The sequence below is a fragment of the Channa argus genome, chromosome 21, assembly GCF_033026475.1.
Source record: "Channa argus isolate prfri chromosome 21, Channa argus male v1.0, whole genome shotgun sequence".
Classification (NCBI taxonomy): Eukaryota; Metazoa; Chordata; class Actinopteri; order Anabantiformes; family Channidae; genus Channa; species Channa argus.
In genome coordinates this window covers 18,119,205-18,137,732 of record NC_090217.1, presented here as the reverse complement: position 1 = coordinate 18,137,732, position 18,528 = coordinate 18,119,205, and the positions used below count along the sequence as shown (strand labels likewise).

The 18,528-nt window shown below is 40.0% G+C and overlaps 1 protein-coding gene across 27 annotated transcripts in view; it reads right to left on the bottom strand.

The window, feature by feature from the left end:
• plekha5 (pleckstrin homology domain containing, family A member 5) overlaps positions 1 to 16,277 on the bottom strand; it is a 220,552-nt gene extending 204,275 nt beyond the window's left edge. For all 27 annotated transcript variants that reach the window (XR_010911952.1, XR_010911955.1, XR_010911956.1 and 24 more), the window contains exons 1-3: positions 16,142 to 16,277; positions 15,941 to 16,017; positions 15,069 to 15,126 (exon numbers count right to left, since the gene is read on the bottom strand). Coding sequence is in view for 21 of the 27 variants with exons in the window: in XM_067489761.1 (XP_067345862.1) it covers positions 15,069 to 15,126; positions 15,941 to 16,017; positions 16,142 to 16,233 (227 nt within the window). In the remaining 6 variants the exon portion in view is untranslated. The remainder of the gene's footprint in view (positions 1 to 15,068; positions 15,127 to 15,940; positions 16,018 to 16,141) is intronic.
• Between the last annotated feature and the right edge of the window lie 2,251 nt (positions 16,278 to 18,528).

The following is an 18,528-nucleotide window of genomic DNA, read 5'->3' as shown; positions in this document are numbered from 1 at the left end:
AAAAGCGCTATATAAGTGCAGATCATTTACCTATTGCAATGTCTATATTATGTGCGTGAGCTCGTTCATGCAGCATGCTGCTCTGTCCCAAATCTTTGGGAGGATTAAAAGCGAGCTGCATTTCTATCACTTGACTTTTGTTGTAGTCAAATGATTGAACCTTTTTTTAGTAGTTGCACAGCTCTGATGTGCTGTAAACAAAACACTGTTTCCCAAATATGAAATTTTATATCATGTGCCTCCTGTGTGCACTGATTGCACATGGAAATCGAGCAAATTTTCACACGCTAGAATGGTTCTTACTTGGGCAATCTCCCACTGTGTGTTACATGTCTGAAAGGCCACTCTGCACAATGTCTGAGGCTGAATTCTCCTAACATTGTCTGGAGTTCATATGTGAAATAGGCTTAGATGAGCTTTATCAACTGTGAGGGAAATGTCCTGATCATGTCAAATTGATGAGATTGGAAATGTTGGTTGAGTTTCGGAACCTGGCCTATACAAGAACTGTATAGGTCAAGAACAAGTCCAGCTAATTTAGCGCACATCATCAGAAATTAACGACATGTATATTCGAAGGACAATCCAGCGTATTGTTACTGGGTCAGTATCTAATGAAATTAAATCACTATAAAATAAATACAGTGTTGGAAGAAAAAATTAAATGAGTCTGTCAACAACTACTCACATCTACATTCCTGTTATTAATGACATCTATGCTATTTTCTCGGCCGTGATGTCAATATTAATGTCTTCAAGGTGTGCCATGGCTTTGGTTTATGTTGTTGAAAAGCAGACGTTCACAAGATGGAGATTCTGGTTTCACGTATAAACTCCTCTCCTCATCCTAACCAGTTACCTCTGGGTGCATCACATACTTGTCCTCCCCATTTCTTATCAACTTCTTCTTTTTGTCTAAACACAATCCCTGCAGAAAACCAAATTGATGACCATAATTTTTAAAATTATTGTAGAAGGACTGGTTATTTATGACTTCTTTTACTTAAATGCTTTATCACTCTTTTAAACCACCATCTTTATCTATGTCCTCTCTGGTCTGGCGTGATTCTGTTTCCTTCAAACTCCCTGAACCTTTTTAAAATTCTAGACGTTAAAATCTCATTCTACAGAATTACAGAAGAATGGATGTAATAATAATTAAGCAAATAATTGCAATAATTAAGAGAACCTTTCAAACAGCATATACTGTAAAGTACAAGACTTTGAATGGGATGTTTACAAGAACGTCAGGTTTCAAGAATAACTGTACAGCAGTAAAGCATTACCACTATTCCTTAAGTGCTGATAAATTCCTAAGAATCACACATTTGCAATAGAAATATAAACAGTAAGCAACAGATGTCAGGAAATAAACACTGAATGCTGCACTTTACTCGCTGAGAATGCACTCTTTAGCATAACCCTTTTAATTAGGTAACAAAACAGTTTCATCATCCAGTTCTGGTGGAAAACACAAAGTAAAACTGAGTTGAAACAAACTCCACACAGACCTGCTTTCCTCTTCTGTGCTGCTTTTAATCTGCAGCATTTTAAAATCCATTTCACCCAGAAAATTCTTATCTGCCAACAGAGAAAAAAACCCTCCGAAAATCTTCAGAGACGGGGGCAAGACACATCCCAATTTTAATCTTTCAGCTTTCTATTTGTGTTATCTTTATCTGTTTTCAACCCTGCACACGTCCCCTGTTGAGCCTTTGTACTCCCTCATGTCTGTCTTTGTCTTTTGGCACAAAAGGCCCCAAACACATAAACAAAACATATGTCAGGCTAATTCTAGGTGGTACAAGTACACAGAAAAACCTAGACCGTAATCACAAAGTGCACATAGTCCTACACAGGAGACAGAGGATACCAAGAGAGGTAATTCAACAGCTCTCTCAGTCATCACGGATGTAGACTGCTTTATTCATGTCTGTCTGCTGACGGCCTGTTTATTAACATGACAAGACTGAAGAATTTAAAGGCATTTTGTAGGAGCGTTAAGGTCAAGTTGTCTGTTTGTCTTTATGTTTCCCCGATGATCAGGGGAGTACATTTAGAAATGTCATCGAATTATTAATTCTCTTGAAACCTCAGATCTTCCTGTAACGTTGACTGCTGCTGCAGGCTGTGCTATCAACTATTCACAGTGCACAGTGAGAATCTGAGAGCCAGGTGAAGTGGCATACCCTCAGGCTAGCACTCAACCGGAAACCGGAAGCACTTTAGACCATCATCTTTCATCCAAATGCCAACATTGTCTATCAGAGTAAGACACCAAAGACATGCAATGAAACCTTATCCCTGCCTACTACCTCACCTGCAAATCATAGCAGTCCTCAACCATCTCCCTGATTGATCTCATCACTTGACGATGTTTGTGGAAAATTAAATCATAATCATTTATGGTCATAGTGTATTCAGTGCACTCCAAATCATGTCTTTAATGGGCAAAACTAGAAAAATCACATCAATACGTGCTTCATCCAGCATTATTGTTGTTGAAGGCAATTTGCAGTGTAATGTGTTTTATACATTACGTTATATGTCATTTTAAACATGACTAATACTGAGATGATGGCAGCTGCATAACAGTGACATTTTACCAGTCTTTTAGAGTTTATTGGAACTAAGTCACCTAAAAAAGGGTCAACTTAAGAGCAAAATGCCACGATCTTGATCTGAAATGGATAGATGAATGAATGAATCAACATTCATGTGACTGCACATGAGGCCAGTGTGTAGTAATTTAGCATGTTATTTTTGCAGATGTTTAGTGTAAAAGTTTACAGTAGACTGAAATGCTGACTGAATTAGATAAAAAGGAAAAACAAATCCAAATGTATTACAGTTTATCTGGAATTACTAGGCCAATAAAAGTGTTAAGACTTTAACTTTGGCTTAGATCTATCTGACCCAGAGTTCATAACTTTAATTAGAAGGTCATACATAAAGCCAGAGATAGTGGGAGAGAGTCCTGATCTCAGGACTAAACAGGCCAGATAAATAGTCATGAAGCTGAGGCTGATTTTTCCAAACTCGTGGAGTTTCTCTCTGCACAGCCACGTCTCAATGTGTCTTCATGGCTGAGCAGCACACACAGACTCAATTCATTCAGTCCAGTCAGCCAAAGTTCTTTTTCCAACTGCCATTAGTTTGGGTATCAAAGCTTTCATGTAGATCATTATTAAATGATCTTTAGCGAATAAATGCTTTACTGCTGTACAGTTTGACTCTCTCAGCAATAACTGAGCTGTTTTGACAGCAGTAGCATCAGAAACTGTCAAACTCTGTAAAATCTGCCTTCAGCATATCACCAAAAAAACTACAATGTGCTACAATTAAACTTCTACATGTCACCAAAAATCTCCAACATGTCACAGTGTGTCAAATAGAAGCAGATAAACTTTTCCATGGTACAATTAAATGTAGAATCACAATGTAACATGTGTTTATCACTAAGAGCCACTTAAACTTTAAGACCTAACTGGTTAAGGAAAAGTAAAATGTTTAAATACCCTGAGCAATGGTTGCTATCAGAAGCCAGTTGTTACCTGCTGCTGTACTTCAAATAAAGCACTTGTTTGCTGGTCTTAAAGTGATTTCTTTCTGCTGACAGAACAGTGAACCCACTTTTATCCATTTTTTTTTACTTATTTTATGAAACAGGCACTTTTCTCTCAAGCTCTGTTTTCATATTCTTTGCCTAACATTTTCCATCACTTTTCATATGAACATCAAAGTGCAACTCAGAGATTACAAGGAGAGGCTGTCTGAAAGCGTGAGCTCCTATCCCCATTTGTACAACTTACTGTGTTGAGAATGAAGAGACACAAGAGATGAAGACTTCTTCAGCAGATATCAGGAAGGCAGCAGCCTTTGAGAATTTAGAACCAATATTAACACATGTATTGTTTTCTGCTGCATCTAAGACTCATTTATTTGTTGGTCAATGTGTCTGTCAGTGTCTTTCACAATTGTGCCAAACGATTACAAAGGTTTATTACAAAAATATTTCATAACTGCATTTTGGTTCAGTTTTCTTTAGGTACATGGTTACTGCATGGTTATGGTTTGAAAACATATAAAGAAACCAGTGCTGATGGTTAGAAGGAATGGTAAATGGTCTGCACTTATATAGCGCTTTTCTACTTATTGGCACTCAAAGCGCTTTACACTGCTTCTTATTTACCCATTCACACTCACAATCACACACACATTCATACACCGATGGGGGAGCTGCTATGCAGCTGGCCAACACTCACCAGGAGCAACTAAGTTGGGGTTCAGTGTCTTGCTCAAGGACACTTCAACATGTGACCGGAGGAGGCAGGGATTGAACCAGCAACTGTGAGATTGGTGGACAACCGCTCTACCTTCCTGCACCACAGTCGCCCAAGGAAATGGTTTCAAATATTATAGTCCATTGTTTTGGCAAATTAAAGTATACTTCCAAATTTGGAAACCAATCCTGTCTGACACTAAACCAGCTCTGGATATTGTTGGAGTAGGTTTGAGCTCGTTGAGCATTATAATGCAATAGCATTTGCCAGACCTTCACTGACTGTGTTAACATGCCCTTCAGTACCCAGGTAACTCAAAAAAAGGCAATCAGGGAGCAGCACATACACTTAAGAAACCTGGTTACTGCATACATGCAACAGAAAAGTAATCTGTGTTCCCTTTCACCTATTTAGGAAGCCTGGCTCACAGATTTTAATTGTATAGTGACAGTGTGTGTGTTCATGTCTCAGCAGACTGAAAGCTCAGGGGGCGATAATGGAAAAAAAGGGGGAGACACATGCAGCTGATCAACAACAGGAACTGTCTGAATTTTAAAAATCCACATGGAAAAGTGACTTATTTAGACTTCGAAGAGGCACTTCATGTTAGTTAAGTTTTTTTCTCAGACATCAGGCAGACTTGGTTTTAAAAATGAGGCATCACCCCCTTTAACGATGTCTACTTTCATTCATTCTTCCACTCTGTTGCGTTTTCCTGTCTGCAGCTTCTGCACACATGCACAGTTGGAGAAAGCTGATTAGAAATCTGGTTACTCAGATACATGACAGGGAAATCAACATTCCCCAAAAGTAATTTACCTGGGAAAACCAGGATTCGATAATCTTTTAACCTTGTTTCAGAAACCATCTCTCCCAATTCCATGACAGAGAAAGCCAATCGTAACCTGGCTACTTAAGTCCATGTAGACACCACTAATTGTTATGGTTACAATAATAAATGTCGACCAACAACATGCATAGGTTTAGCTACTAAAATAACCGTTAGGTTTAAGGAAAGATCATTAGTGCTGTCAAAAATTAGATCAAAACCTGTAATTATTCCCAGACTGCTATAGTTAATCGCATCCTAATCACACACATATTATCTACTCAGTATTTGCTGTAAATTGACGTTTTTCAAGGTTTAATACTTTTATTGGCATAGCTAAGAAACTCCATCACAAACACAACCATAGCTTCACATGTCTAACTCCAGTCTTACTCCATGCACTCTGAGTGCAAATAAAACACTCACTCAAATCACTAGCATTCCCACTATGAGTCAATATTGTGTGTATACACTGATTCTAATAATATCAAGTAAATGTAGCATACAATCACAGCAGAATAAGCAAAACAATCCTCTGTTTTTCTTCCGAATTTTATATAATTTTTGTTGTGGTTTTGTTGCAGTTTGCTACTGACCTTACTTCACTCAGGACCTTCACAAACAAGAATCTGAAGGATACACTGAGCAGCAAGTAAGAACACGATTATGGTTATGTATGTAAGACCAGGGTCCTAAATGATGGTGGCTCATGACACTTGGCACGGGCTCTAATTTCAGTCCGATTCAGAATTTTGTGTCACAGCGTAGATTCACTCAGCAGTCAGATCCCTTTGGGTATCATCGACCTACATACACTTATCTGGACACATCCGATCAACAGAGCTGAAATAAGAGGAAAAGCAATTTCAGAGAGCGGCGGGTTAAATTAGGTCAGAAGCTTCTGGTTTCGAGCTTTTGGAGTGAGAGTAAACTTTAAGGTCAGAAGTTTAGTTCTCAGAGTAAAAGGCACGCAAAACTGCCCACATATGGAACAGAGGGTGGGCTGCAGAACACCTCCCTGGCATTTTCAGGAGTTACATTTAAAAATGAGATATCCATATTAAAAAACAATGGCTACTCAAAACAAGAAAGCACTCAGAAAATGCAAACCTCCACCAACAACAGATCTGCAATTTATTGTCCTACTCGTACACATCATTCCTACAGCTTCAATTTGAAGTTGAATTGATTTCTTCACTTTGCAAGCACCCCCTTAGGAATTACAATCAAGCCTCTGGCTCCATTAGTTTCACAGTTATGGGTCAGATCAATAATTGTTTAATGGTGGAACTCTCATATCTGGATCCACACCAAAATCAAATTGACTTTTCTTTGGCTTCAGGCCAGATATCCTAGCACTTGTGAGATACGATTCTGTGACATGCATGGAAAAACTAATTAACATCTATTAAAGGGCAACTTCAACATTTTTCATCTTGTTCCCCATGGCTTTTGTTTAGGGTGTAAATATACAATTTTTTTAACTTCTTTCTGAATATTTCTCCTGAAGGACCCGAAGGAGTTTTACAAAATTAGTTCAGATAACATCATCTGGGGGAGCTTTGGAAAAGCAAGTTGACCATGATCACAACCTCCATATTGTGAGGAACAAGGATAACATCATCTGAACTGAAGGTTCCTCCAAATGATACCAATGAACTGCCTATGTTTTCAGTATTCCACAAGAATCTTTAATAAACTGCCCTTTTCTTTTGGAGGCTTAAGTATCTCTTCCATTTATACTCTGGTTAAAAGTACAAAACAGAGCCCTGAACACAATCCCTTTTTGTGATGGTAGCATTTCTGCCTTTGTGCTAATATTTAACTAAAGTGTTTCACATGGTCACAAAACTATACTTTAATTAAAAAACTATGGGTTGTACAGTATGTGATGTGCTGCCAAGCAGCTTGTGGATTAATGATTTTATTCCTATTTCTAAGCTACTCTCCAGATTTTTTACGTAATTACATCATTCAAATCATCAATACAAAAAATGTAAGGCCTCTCTTTAAAGAAAATGAAGGTCTGGCTTTTGCTTATCTCAGTTATTATAACTGTGTACTGACTTGCACTATTGTATACATTTTGAATGTTTTCAAAAAGTTGTTTGAATGGGGCGAGAAACCTGAACAGTCAGGTGATCAGAGAGGTTGCAATCAAGAAACCAGCCAAACCAGATTATCTAATTATCTCATCAGATTTTTCGAATGGACGGCAAGGGTAATAATGCTACCATTCACCTTTGCATGCGCTCTCAGATAATTTGGGCTACCCTGGAGTTTTGTTTACAACCTGTCGTGGGTTTCCTCATCTCAGCAAATGACTTGGGGAGTGAAAAACAAAAGTCTGAGCTATGAAAAATAAACTACTAGGAGTTTAACCCTAACCCCCTACCTCTAAAACAAAAGCAGGAGATCCTCACATTTTAGAAGGATTTTAGGGTTGGCAAATAACATTAAATATGATCAAAATGGATTATTTTCTGCTGATAGGATAAGCCATTAATCACTGTAGCAGTAGAAAAAAATCTGTAAAGTATTGGGTAAATATTGGAATATTGCAGTCCACATAAACATACTTGGCCTCCTGCTTTATTACTCCTTTCAGTGTCTCCACAGGCACAACTCCAGCCTGAGATAAACACCATACTCACATTCATTATCTTTTAAAAATAATTATGTGTTGCAGCACGATATAACACCACATCTACACACTGTGTAAAGTCAGAGGTCACATGGAGGGGATGCATTCACTCATGTTGAACTCTATTGCAGTGTTTGAGTGTAGCTTTATGTGTGTTTATGTGTGTTTATTTAGATTATACGGGAAGCTTAGTCATGAGTACTGCTGCACCATCCAGGCAACAATCCAGTTAGGTGCTCTTTGCCCCAAACCTTTTACTTTTCTTTGATTGATTCAAACATGGCTGATTATTTGTCTAATGTGTTGTGTTCCTCTTTAAAGCTCTTTAAAACAAAACTGTCAGTATACAACGGGAAAAGTGAGGGGAAGATGTCTCCTCCAATCCCCAGTGGGAGATATGCCATCACACATTTCAATAAAAGTATATCAATGGCAAAATGCCTAAATGACCAAAAAGCTGCAATTTAATAACATGAAAAATACTTGCATGGATCAGCCATGTGTTTGTGAGTAACACTGTATACACACAAATTAAATGCTGCTGGGAATTTGGTCAGCCAATAGCTAAGTTTATAGAGAAAGACATTATGGGCCTCAACACAGTGACCAAGGCTGGTTAGTGAACTCCCACTCCCTCTAACAAATACAAATTGGAAATCACAATTTGATTTATTTTTAAGGCAAATGTAAAATGCTGTTTGTTGAAACTAGACACATTCCTTACTCTTTTAATTCTCTCCTGGTTTGCCCTTAAAACCTCATCAGTTTATTTGGATGAGTCTTTCATTGCTGCTGGTCTCCCCAATTAGAAGTACATTAGCTTCTTGTGTATGCATTTACAAATATGCAGATGTGACTTCTTTAGAGCAATTTGTGTTCGATTACCTTCACACACACAAACTTTGGTCACAGCAGTCCCTAATGGACCCCTGTTGGCCTGTATCATTGAGATAGACCGTGCTCATCAACTGTTGTCTTGACAGGGTGCTCAAGTTTTGCTGCTAGTTCAATGACATGGTGTGTCACAGCTCTTAGAAGTACTACACTGTACACTACATGTCATTTTGGGTCTGAAGGACCCAAAGCTGAAGTAGCGGAACCAGAGTTTGTTTCTGCACATACTTTTATTATTTTTTAAAAATGAAAGTTTGGTCAGAGATTTAAGCATGTTATGCTGTTAGTAGCTATTACTGTATTACTGTAGCCTTAAACTACACAGTAGTCTACTGACTTAAGTCGTTGAGCCAAAAGGACTTACTGGTTTTATTATTTATACAAAATCTCTCTACACTAATTTTAAGGAAAATTCACAACATTATGATATGGAAAATGTTATAGTATTCACATAGCCATCAAGTCCAAGCCTGTCTTCATAACCAAAAGTCATGGAACGGAATGAAAACCTGAAATTCCCTGGAGAAATAGTGAGAAGTGCTTCCACACATACCTGCACACATTCACACACTGAGGTGAACTGTACTTTGTTTTATTGTCTTGCTGAGCACCATTGAATTTTACTCCGTAACTCAGAATCAGCTGCAGTGAATGCAAGGAGTTCTCTTTTTTGGTGGGCGGTAAGCTACATTCATGTTTCTCTAACTGTTTATTTTGTGGCGTTCCCAAAGCACTAAGCAGCTGCCAAGCTAAACCAAAAACACACACAAACACACACACACACCGAGTAGAGGAAGAAACAGAAGAAAGAAATAGGCAGAGACAGTCGTGGGGCCCTGACATGACCACTACCCTTCTCTCTTCCCAGAGCTCATTCCAGTTTACACTCTCTTATTCACTTTCATTTCATTCCTCCATCCTTTCCCACCTTGGAAAAATATCAGGTTTCTGTAATGCCCAACCCCAATACCAGAAACCAGAGTTCCTGTTTACATGACAGTTAAGTAATTAAAGTAGCAGTGGGTGACATGGGTGCAACTGTGGCACAGGAAGGTAGAGCGATGTCAACCAATCCTGCAGTTGTTGGTTTGATCCCAGGCTCCTCCGGTGACATGTCAAAGTTTCCTTGAGCAAGACACTGAACCCCAATTTAGTTGCTCCCTTGAGTGTTGGCCATCTGCAAAGCAGCTCCCCCATCAGGGTGTGAGTGTGTGTGTGATTGTGAGTGCGAATGGGTGAATAAGAAGCAGTGTAAAGCGCTTTGAATGCCAAGAGGTAGAAAAGTGCTATATAAGTGCAAAACATTTAATTCAGATTGTACTAAAAAGCTGACTGTAACCTGATCAGTTAGGTGCATGTAAACGCACTGTATGACAAAGAGGAATAAATTCAGAGGCAAGCTGGAAGTGCACACATATACTCAGATTCACAACACAGATTTGTGTGAGGAGTGTTCTTGTGCCTCACATACCCAGATACACACACATACACAGAGACATGAGGAGCTGATAAAAGATGTAGAGCAAACATCAAATAGCTTCAAACAGGGAAGACTGACCCAGTTCAGGACACACACACCAATACCTACACACATATAGGGGGCAGAGAGGGGCTAGACAAAAAGACAGAAAGAAACGTCAAAAGGAAGCAGCACGGCAATTTCAATGAATTGAGCCATTTCTCCTGGGATTTGAAACTTGAGATAAGTGGAGACCAGCCTAACCCCCACTGAGCATGAAGGGTCTCCAAACAAATACACACACGTGGAAGAAAAGGAATGTACACATACGCCTATACACACTCACAGGAAACTCACCCTGCTTTCTTTGGAAACTAATGTTCATTCTTTGATTAACAGAATCCATCATCTTTGACCAAAGCTTCAAAATTAACTTGATTTATTATTTTTTTTAAAGATTAATTAAAGGGGCAGCCAGTCGATTATTATCACACTTTCCTAAAGCTTTGGGACTAAAAAATCTGATGCAGCAGAGGGCAAAGCCTTCCTGACTTGAAAACCTGCTAGTGTTGTGTGGTCAAATAATCTTCCATTGCTTTTACAACTTTGAGTATACTACAAAGATTTGCCTTCCAAGAAATACTGGCACTCTCTCCATGACGTTTTTTAGTTGGATATATAAACAGAATTTCTAGGAGACAGATTGGTCTTGTGATTTACAGTAAGTCATATTTATGCAGAGAGCTTTCCATATAGACCACTAGTGCTGACTGAGCCATTTGTGTATTTTCTGGCTTCCCGGAGCTAATCCAAATATTAAAGCGTTAGTGACATGCATGGTTTTATTTGTCTTGACAGCAACATTAGCAATGTACTACATCCATAAAGTCCCAAGAGTCTTCATCTTCTAACTATCATCACCCACTTCTACTGCAACAACCACTACAGTATGGTAAATGTCAGGGGTTGGAGAGGGAACTGAGTAGGCCTCCCCTTATACACAAGTCTCATTCAAACCACAGTTTGCAAGACCTCTGATAGTTCCTTCTGTTACCAAAATATCAAACCATCTCAATTTGCTTGTAGCGTGCAGCAATCAACAAGCATATTCAATCTTCCATTCACACATTCAAAGTTTTATACACAACAATGTCACTTCCACATTTTGAAGAAATCTGAAAGGTGTTGCTGGCTCTACAATAATGTGACAAGCAGGTAATATATATGAAAAAACCCAACATGTCTTTAGATATCTATTATTCGGCACCAGATAAAGCAGTAATCATATCTTCATTCATTCTGTTTTCAACCCTCAGCTCTACATGTGCATCTGAATTATAATTACATCATTGCAGCCAGTCCATACCCCGTAATTTTGAACCTGTGCATCATATTTAACTCCTTGTTTGTGACTGGCTCACCAGTTGAAACCCTGACCAAACTGCTTCCTTTTTTGCCTCCTTCCAAGATGCTCCAATAATAAAATAATCCACCTATTGATACAGAACAAAACAACATAAACGCAGGTAGAGTTTTCCCAAAGAACCATAATGCTTGGTTTCACTTGTTACCTTCTTCTACAGCAGGGGTTCCCACACTTTTTTGGCTTGTGAGCTACTTATAAAATGACCAAGTCAAAATGATCTACCTACTATAAAAATACAAAACATATTTTTATTTATAAATATATTAAGAATTAGTGTAGCATAACTACATGGACCCAATGCAGCTCCACATTTCCCTTCTTCGGTACAGCGATGGCAGACTGGCAGATAAGGCAAACGCACGTTGAAAATGACATAGTGAAAAAAAAGTCCAACTCCCACTACATATGGAAGTGGTGTATTTTTGACTTCTGACTTTGTCCAGCTCCCCGTATCATTTTTATACCCTTTCTTAAGTTTAAAAGAAATAAATCTGAGGCTATCTCTCTAACATGCTAGAGTTTCGCAGCACTTGGCCCCGTTGTATGCATGCGCATGTGCGGTGACCCATGTGTCAGAAAAGGTCAGATGTCAGGCCTTTGAGCCAGGAATTTCAGAAATTCCAGAAATTTCATACCGAGGACGAATGATGGGCTGACGTCTACTCTGTTAATTCCATGCGATCTACCCACATTACCTTTGTGATCAACCGGTAGATTGCGATCGACTGGTAGATCGTGATCGACGTAATGGACACCCCTGTTCTACAGCATCATCACACACGAGAGGCAGCCATTTTTCATTCCAAAACTCGTTTGACATGCCATAGGTGAGCGCAGGAGCAGTGTTTAGCAATGCAGAGCTAAATACGCTGGCAGGGCTTCATAATCTTGGCAATCGCACAACCACTTTTTTTGAAAGTTGTTTTGAAGACATTGCAGCAGCTCTGTATTCTGACCTGAATCTAAATGAGAAACATGCACAACCCAACTGCAAATGTGGCCACTGCCCAGTGTTTCAGTTTCTCTCTCCAACAGCAATGGTTTGACAAAGAGGAATAAAAGGCTACTGATGCCTCTCCACACTATTAAATCCGTTTAGGTGTCTATATTTACTGTTGAATCACAGTGGTGTTAAACTACATGTTGACCAGTAATGGAATTTCAGCTAAGCATGCTTTGTTTCAGCAACTCATGTTTTAAAGGAACCTAACAGTAACAGTACTTCTTAAATGGCTTCAAATTAGAATCTTAAACTTTAAACAAAAGCAAGAACAGTTTGACCCCCCACCCCAAAGGGCTGAGCCTGTGGAGTGAAGGCCTGTCCACAGGCATTTAGAGAGAAGTGGTGTCCTTAAGCTCCATGCATGTAGCAGGAGCAGTGGGGTCAACATTCTTATAATGGGCTGATAGAATAGTGACCGAGTAGGAATTTGGGAGGAATTCGAAGGATCTGAAGAAGTGGCAGTGATGCCGTGTTGTTCACTAAAACTAATTGTTCAGAGTCAAATGCTGCTCATTGTGTTCAAGAGTGTGACTGTGGCAGTATGAATCCTGAGGGTGAAGTCTGAGTGTTAGGGCCTTGTGTCCTCTATCCGCTCATATCCTGACTGGGACTTAACATAGAGACTGCAGCATTGCAACCCAACTCAAGTTGTCTGCCAGAGAATAAAACCACATTTATGAACAACAGCTAGAGAGGAAGCTCGTGGATGTTTTCTAACAGTTACTTTTTTTTAGAATGTGACCTCATAAAATTATGCAATATTTACTTGTGGAGTATCTGATGCTGACCTACACAGCCCAGCTGGTCCAGACATAGTGTTGATTAAGGTGGTTTTTGTTTCATAAATCTTAAAACAGTGGGGTCTGGGTTTCAAGCATTTTAACCAAAGAGTATATGTTGCTTTTTAGGTTAATTGTGAAAAAGTTCAGATTTAAATAAGGAAAAATCAACTAATATGACCACACATTTCAGTCCATTCTTTGATGCTTGATGGTTTTAAGTACACAGCGCCATGGTTACAATTTTTGCTAGTACTTTATAAGCACTGAGGTTCAATTCCACATTACAGCATAGATTCAAGAAAGGTTTTCCTGATTAAACATTCTCTATATCCTATTCTGATGCATTAATCATTTTCTTGTGACTCATTCAAGCAGGGTCCCAATCTGCAAGGACAGATTACCAACTGGTCAGAAGGAACAGCTGACCCAAAGGGGAGCCAAAATTAGTTTTTGGTCATTTCATTATTTGCAAATTTTAATACTATTTTACATGAGTTTGTATTTTCCATATCAACTGTGAGTTTAATTACTACAAACCACTAAGGAGTTTATCACGAAGCTCTTACTGTGTATTCCTGCAGTGTATTCTATATGGGAGCATGGGGGAAATGATGCATACACCCAGAGGCCTATAGGTTGGGGAAAGCCACAACCTACTGGTCCAAGAGCTATTTGTTGCCCATGGCTTTCTGAATATGTTAATCCAGCGGCGCAATTCCCACAACTCGATGTGATCTCATGCCTCCCTGCAGCAGCTCTGAATGATCCCAGCTTGTCCTTAATGTGTTCTGGCTGCATTCACACCTACATTCACAGCTGTCCACTTGTCTGACTGTCAGGGACCATCATGGGACCGCCACGCAAGGACAGGAGAGCGTAACTGTGCTCATATATTTTCCATGTGCAAAGTGCAAAGTTTGCATGTGCACATTCTGCAAGCATTCATACCAATGAGCAGTGGTTGTGGGCTATTTATAGAGTGGCTATATTAGCATATGTGTCAGTTGCTGCTCTCAAAATGGCCACAGACACAGTGAGTACCAGCAGGAAAACAGTGTGGGAAAGTAGCTGCAACGCACGAAAAGTGCCCGCTCACGTGGACCTGGGAGCTGCCAGGCATCTTCGTCGTCAAACAGGTCCAGAAAATACACATGTGCACGCAAAGTGTACAAGGAGTCACTAAAAACCCCAAAGAGCTTTCACACACACACACACGGATGAAGACAACTACATGTGCACACATGCAGCACGCCAACAAGTAAAGCCTGTTCAGCTCAGCAGAGCTGCCTCTGAGTCACACTTGTTTGTCAAACTTGTGTCCCACTGACAGCGGTGACTTGTTCTTTTTGAGCAAATACTACCCTTGGAGTGTGTGTATGTGTGAGAAAGATAGAGGTGAAGGGCGAGAACATGAATGATAGGAGGACAGCAGTGAAAGGAAGACAAGTCTGTGGAGCTATTCCCACTCATTGAATGAGACTGTGTATGTGTGTGTGTGTGTGTGTGTGTGTGTGTGTGAGGTTGTGTGGGAGTGTGTGTTCCATCAGAGGCAAACAGAGATATTTGAGAATTCCTCCAGCCGGGCAGAGAAGCAAAGAGGTGGAGGGAAATCTCTGAGCTGGTGTCGACCAAACAAAGCAGCCCCTCAGCATCTGAACCAGCCACTCTAACTGTCTCTCTCCCTCTCTGCATCTATCAATCTCTTTCTATCTGTCCTTTTTTCTTCTTGGCCACACATTCCAACTCACTTGATGAAGCAGCGAGCTCCCTCAAATGTGTATCCTTCCTCCCATCCTGTTGGTAAATCTGTGAGGACAGGGAGAGAAAGAAAAAAAACACAAGACACACAAACATAAAGCAGCTGTTTAGAGAGATATGACGCTGATTGCGTGCACGCACACACACACACACACACACACACCTGCACTACAATGCAGTGTGTGCACCACAAATAACTCATTTTTTTACGCATGTTCGCGCCCCCTCCCCAATTCCATGAACAGATAATGCAGGATTACTCATTGTGTCTCTATGCCTGCACAGCGCAGCCTCCAACTGTTTGGATACTCTGCTGATCAACATGCAGCCTTCCCTCCCGTCGCCCCTTTTTTTCGCGGCAGATGTGTTTTATTTGGGAATATCGGCTTTGCACTGAAGCAGCTGACGCACTGCTTCTTAAGCGGCTCGATTTGCCTGTACGTGCTCGTAGAATACTGTGCGTCTGCAGCACGGCGGCTTTCGGGAGGAAATATGTCAGATGTCACTGCAGGGAATCGGCTCCGAAATCAGCTCACGCCTACGTGACGGAACTTTTAAAAAGTGTGTCGCAAAGTGTCCAGGTGGAGCGGGCTGGGGAGAGGAGGCGGGGGGACGCTGTGCGTAATGGTCCGCCAGAGGAGAGCAGAGAGGGGAGCAGAGCCGAGGAGGCTGTTGCTTTGCTGCAGAGAAACAAAATCTCCCCTCATCGTCTTCTCCGCAACTTGTCGCCCCTCTTTTTTCTCCCTCTACCACTGTGGCGCGCGGATAACCTTTCCCAGGCGCTGCGTGCGCGCGCGCCTGCGGGTGTGTGGTGTGTGTTTTCGCAGGCAATGAAGGAAAACACATCCTCAAGATTATTTACCTGGAGTTTTTCTGTGCCCCGTGACTATAGCTTCTCCACTAACGGGATGCAACCAGGTTGTACTCTTTGCTTCTTCGCTGTTAGTGGAAGAAAACGGGGGAAAGGGTGAACAGAGAAGCCGAAAAAAGACAAACAGGAAAAAATGTGTCGGAGAAATAAGCAGTGAGTATCCATAAATCCACATATCCGCGTGATATTTACTTGATGAAGAATATGCGTCCATCCCGAGTCACCCCATAACCCCAAGAAGAGGGAAGGCAGGAGAGCCAGTCCGGCTTAGGATCCGCCGCCATGTCTAACTGAGAGCTCCACTGCTCTGGGTTACTACACACACAGGGGCTGGAGTGCGCGGCGCCGTGGCAAGCCCTCGCGCACAACCAGAAAAACCCTCGCTCTCGCTTACGGGAGACGAGAGCGCGCATGAAGGATAAAGACACAGTCAATGATTTTTCTGCCAAGTGGAGGGAGGCAGTCGGATAATTTTTTATTTTGCCGACTTCCTGATGAGAACTAAATTGGCCCCACTATTGCTGTCCAATTTTAAATAAATAATCACCTACAAATTAGTACATTATATTATAACTGATGCAAAACTGATTAATGAACTCAACACTAAAGTAATAACCGCATTAAAAAAACCGACGTGAGTGGACTTTTTTTTCAAGATAAAATCTGAATCTACTGCTTTAAATACACTTTCTAAAAAACTAATTTCATGATTTGTGTGGAAATAATTAATTAATAATAGTAATAACAATAATCCAACCTATTTTGTGTGTCATCTACACTCATATTTCTGCATTCATTAATAATTCTAGTAATTAAGTGGATGGTAAATAAAAATGCATTTATTTATATCAGAAACGCTAACTCTCTCTCCACAATGTAGTTCCTTCCACTTAAATTCCACAGACATTACCATAATTTAAAAAGGCTGACGCAAACACTATTGTAACGTTTGTTTTGAGCCAAAATATATGTTTTTATACAGTTGATATCAATATGCCTTTACTATACAGTACAAGTTACATTTTTACAAGTATGTCACATCAGTAACTGTAGTAGAGGCAGGTAAATATTTTTTAAAAGATGTACATATTTGTAATAGTCAGACTATAATAAAATAAAGAAAACAAGAATTGTATCTATGCTACTTTAAATTCTCCCTTTGAGCTTATAAAACCATCAGTTTTAATGTGGTGGAACAGTTTCAATGCTTGTTTCCATCATTCTCCAGGCTTGTGGAGTTCTACTGGAGGAATGAGCAGCACACTTCCAAATGTTTTAAATAAGTGCCTAATCTTCCAGAAAAAAATTTCCGAAAATGCTCTCTAATACAACAACAAGTATTTTATATTTTTCTGTAAATTTCAGACACCTGTCCTTCATAAAATCTCTGGTGACATAGAGAACAGATTTTTAAATGTGAATTATATTGAGGCAAAGAGAATGTAAAAATACTTTTTATCTGTCAATAAACTAATTCAGTGTCAAAGCTTAAGCAGAATCTATCTGCCCAAATAAACTGTGTCAAGTTACAGCTGTGGAATATCCAGTCCCACACCTTTCAATAGTACCATGTCTAGCACTTATGTGCGAATGCTTCAAGTTTGTACCTGGACCCAAAACTACAGAACAAACAACTCCCTCATATCAGGTGTTCTGATGGTGATGGATAGCATTGTATGACAACTTATATGACAACACAGTAAGGTACTGTAGAGTTACCAAACCATTCAGTGAGCCCCTGTGACCTGTCGTCTTTGTAGTCACTGAATATAAAGGTCTCTTTCCACACCAGGAACCTGTCCGAGGCACCAGAACCCTTGTAAGGAACCTGATTCCTCTGCATGCATTTAAATCGAATGAAAGTGTGTCTAGATTTAATTCTGGTGCTGAAGTTCCAACCAACAAACAACCCGCTGGCTGACGTGGTTGTAATTTGTGAAGTTCCAAAAAAGATTGGCCAGATACTGCACAGAATTTTATACAACTGGTATTTAAAAAATCTGCAGCACATGAAAAGAGTGAACTGAATATCAAAGCTTTGAGACATCACCAGGCTGATTTGCTTAAGCTTTCTAAAACTTGCCACTTCTGGGAAAATGCTGATCACAAAGCACCAGGAACCTTCCATTTGAAATGCACCTTTAGATCTTCCTATCCTAATTTAAAATCAATATCACCAGATCCTGAAAATAATTTGTATAAATGTCAGAGTTTAGCTGGATTACTGGATTATTTGGTATATCCCAGTAAGGTAAAAGCAGAATTATTGACCTGCCTAATTAAGGAAATGCTGCACAGTTATTGTACATTTTAGCAACATCCATATACATGGAGCATATCTTTAGTCAGTAGCAAGGGTTTCTAATTAGAATCCCACTTTTCAGCAGTCAATCAGTAACAGCCTTTCTATCCAATGATGGTTTAATGGTAAAATCCCACTTTTCTGGAGCAAAGCTCCTACGAGTGCTAATGACCGAGCTAATGTGGAATAATGAGGGGCTGCTTCAGGACCCTGCCTGTCTTAGATGACAAGGATTTTGGTTTGGAGCTGACTGCCTTTCCGTCCAATCACAGGAGGT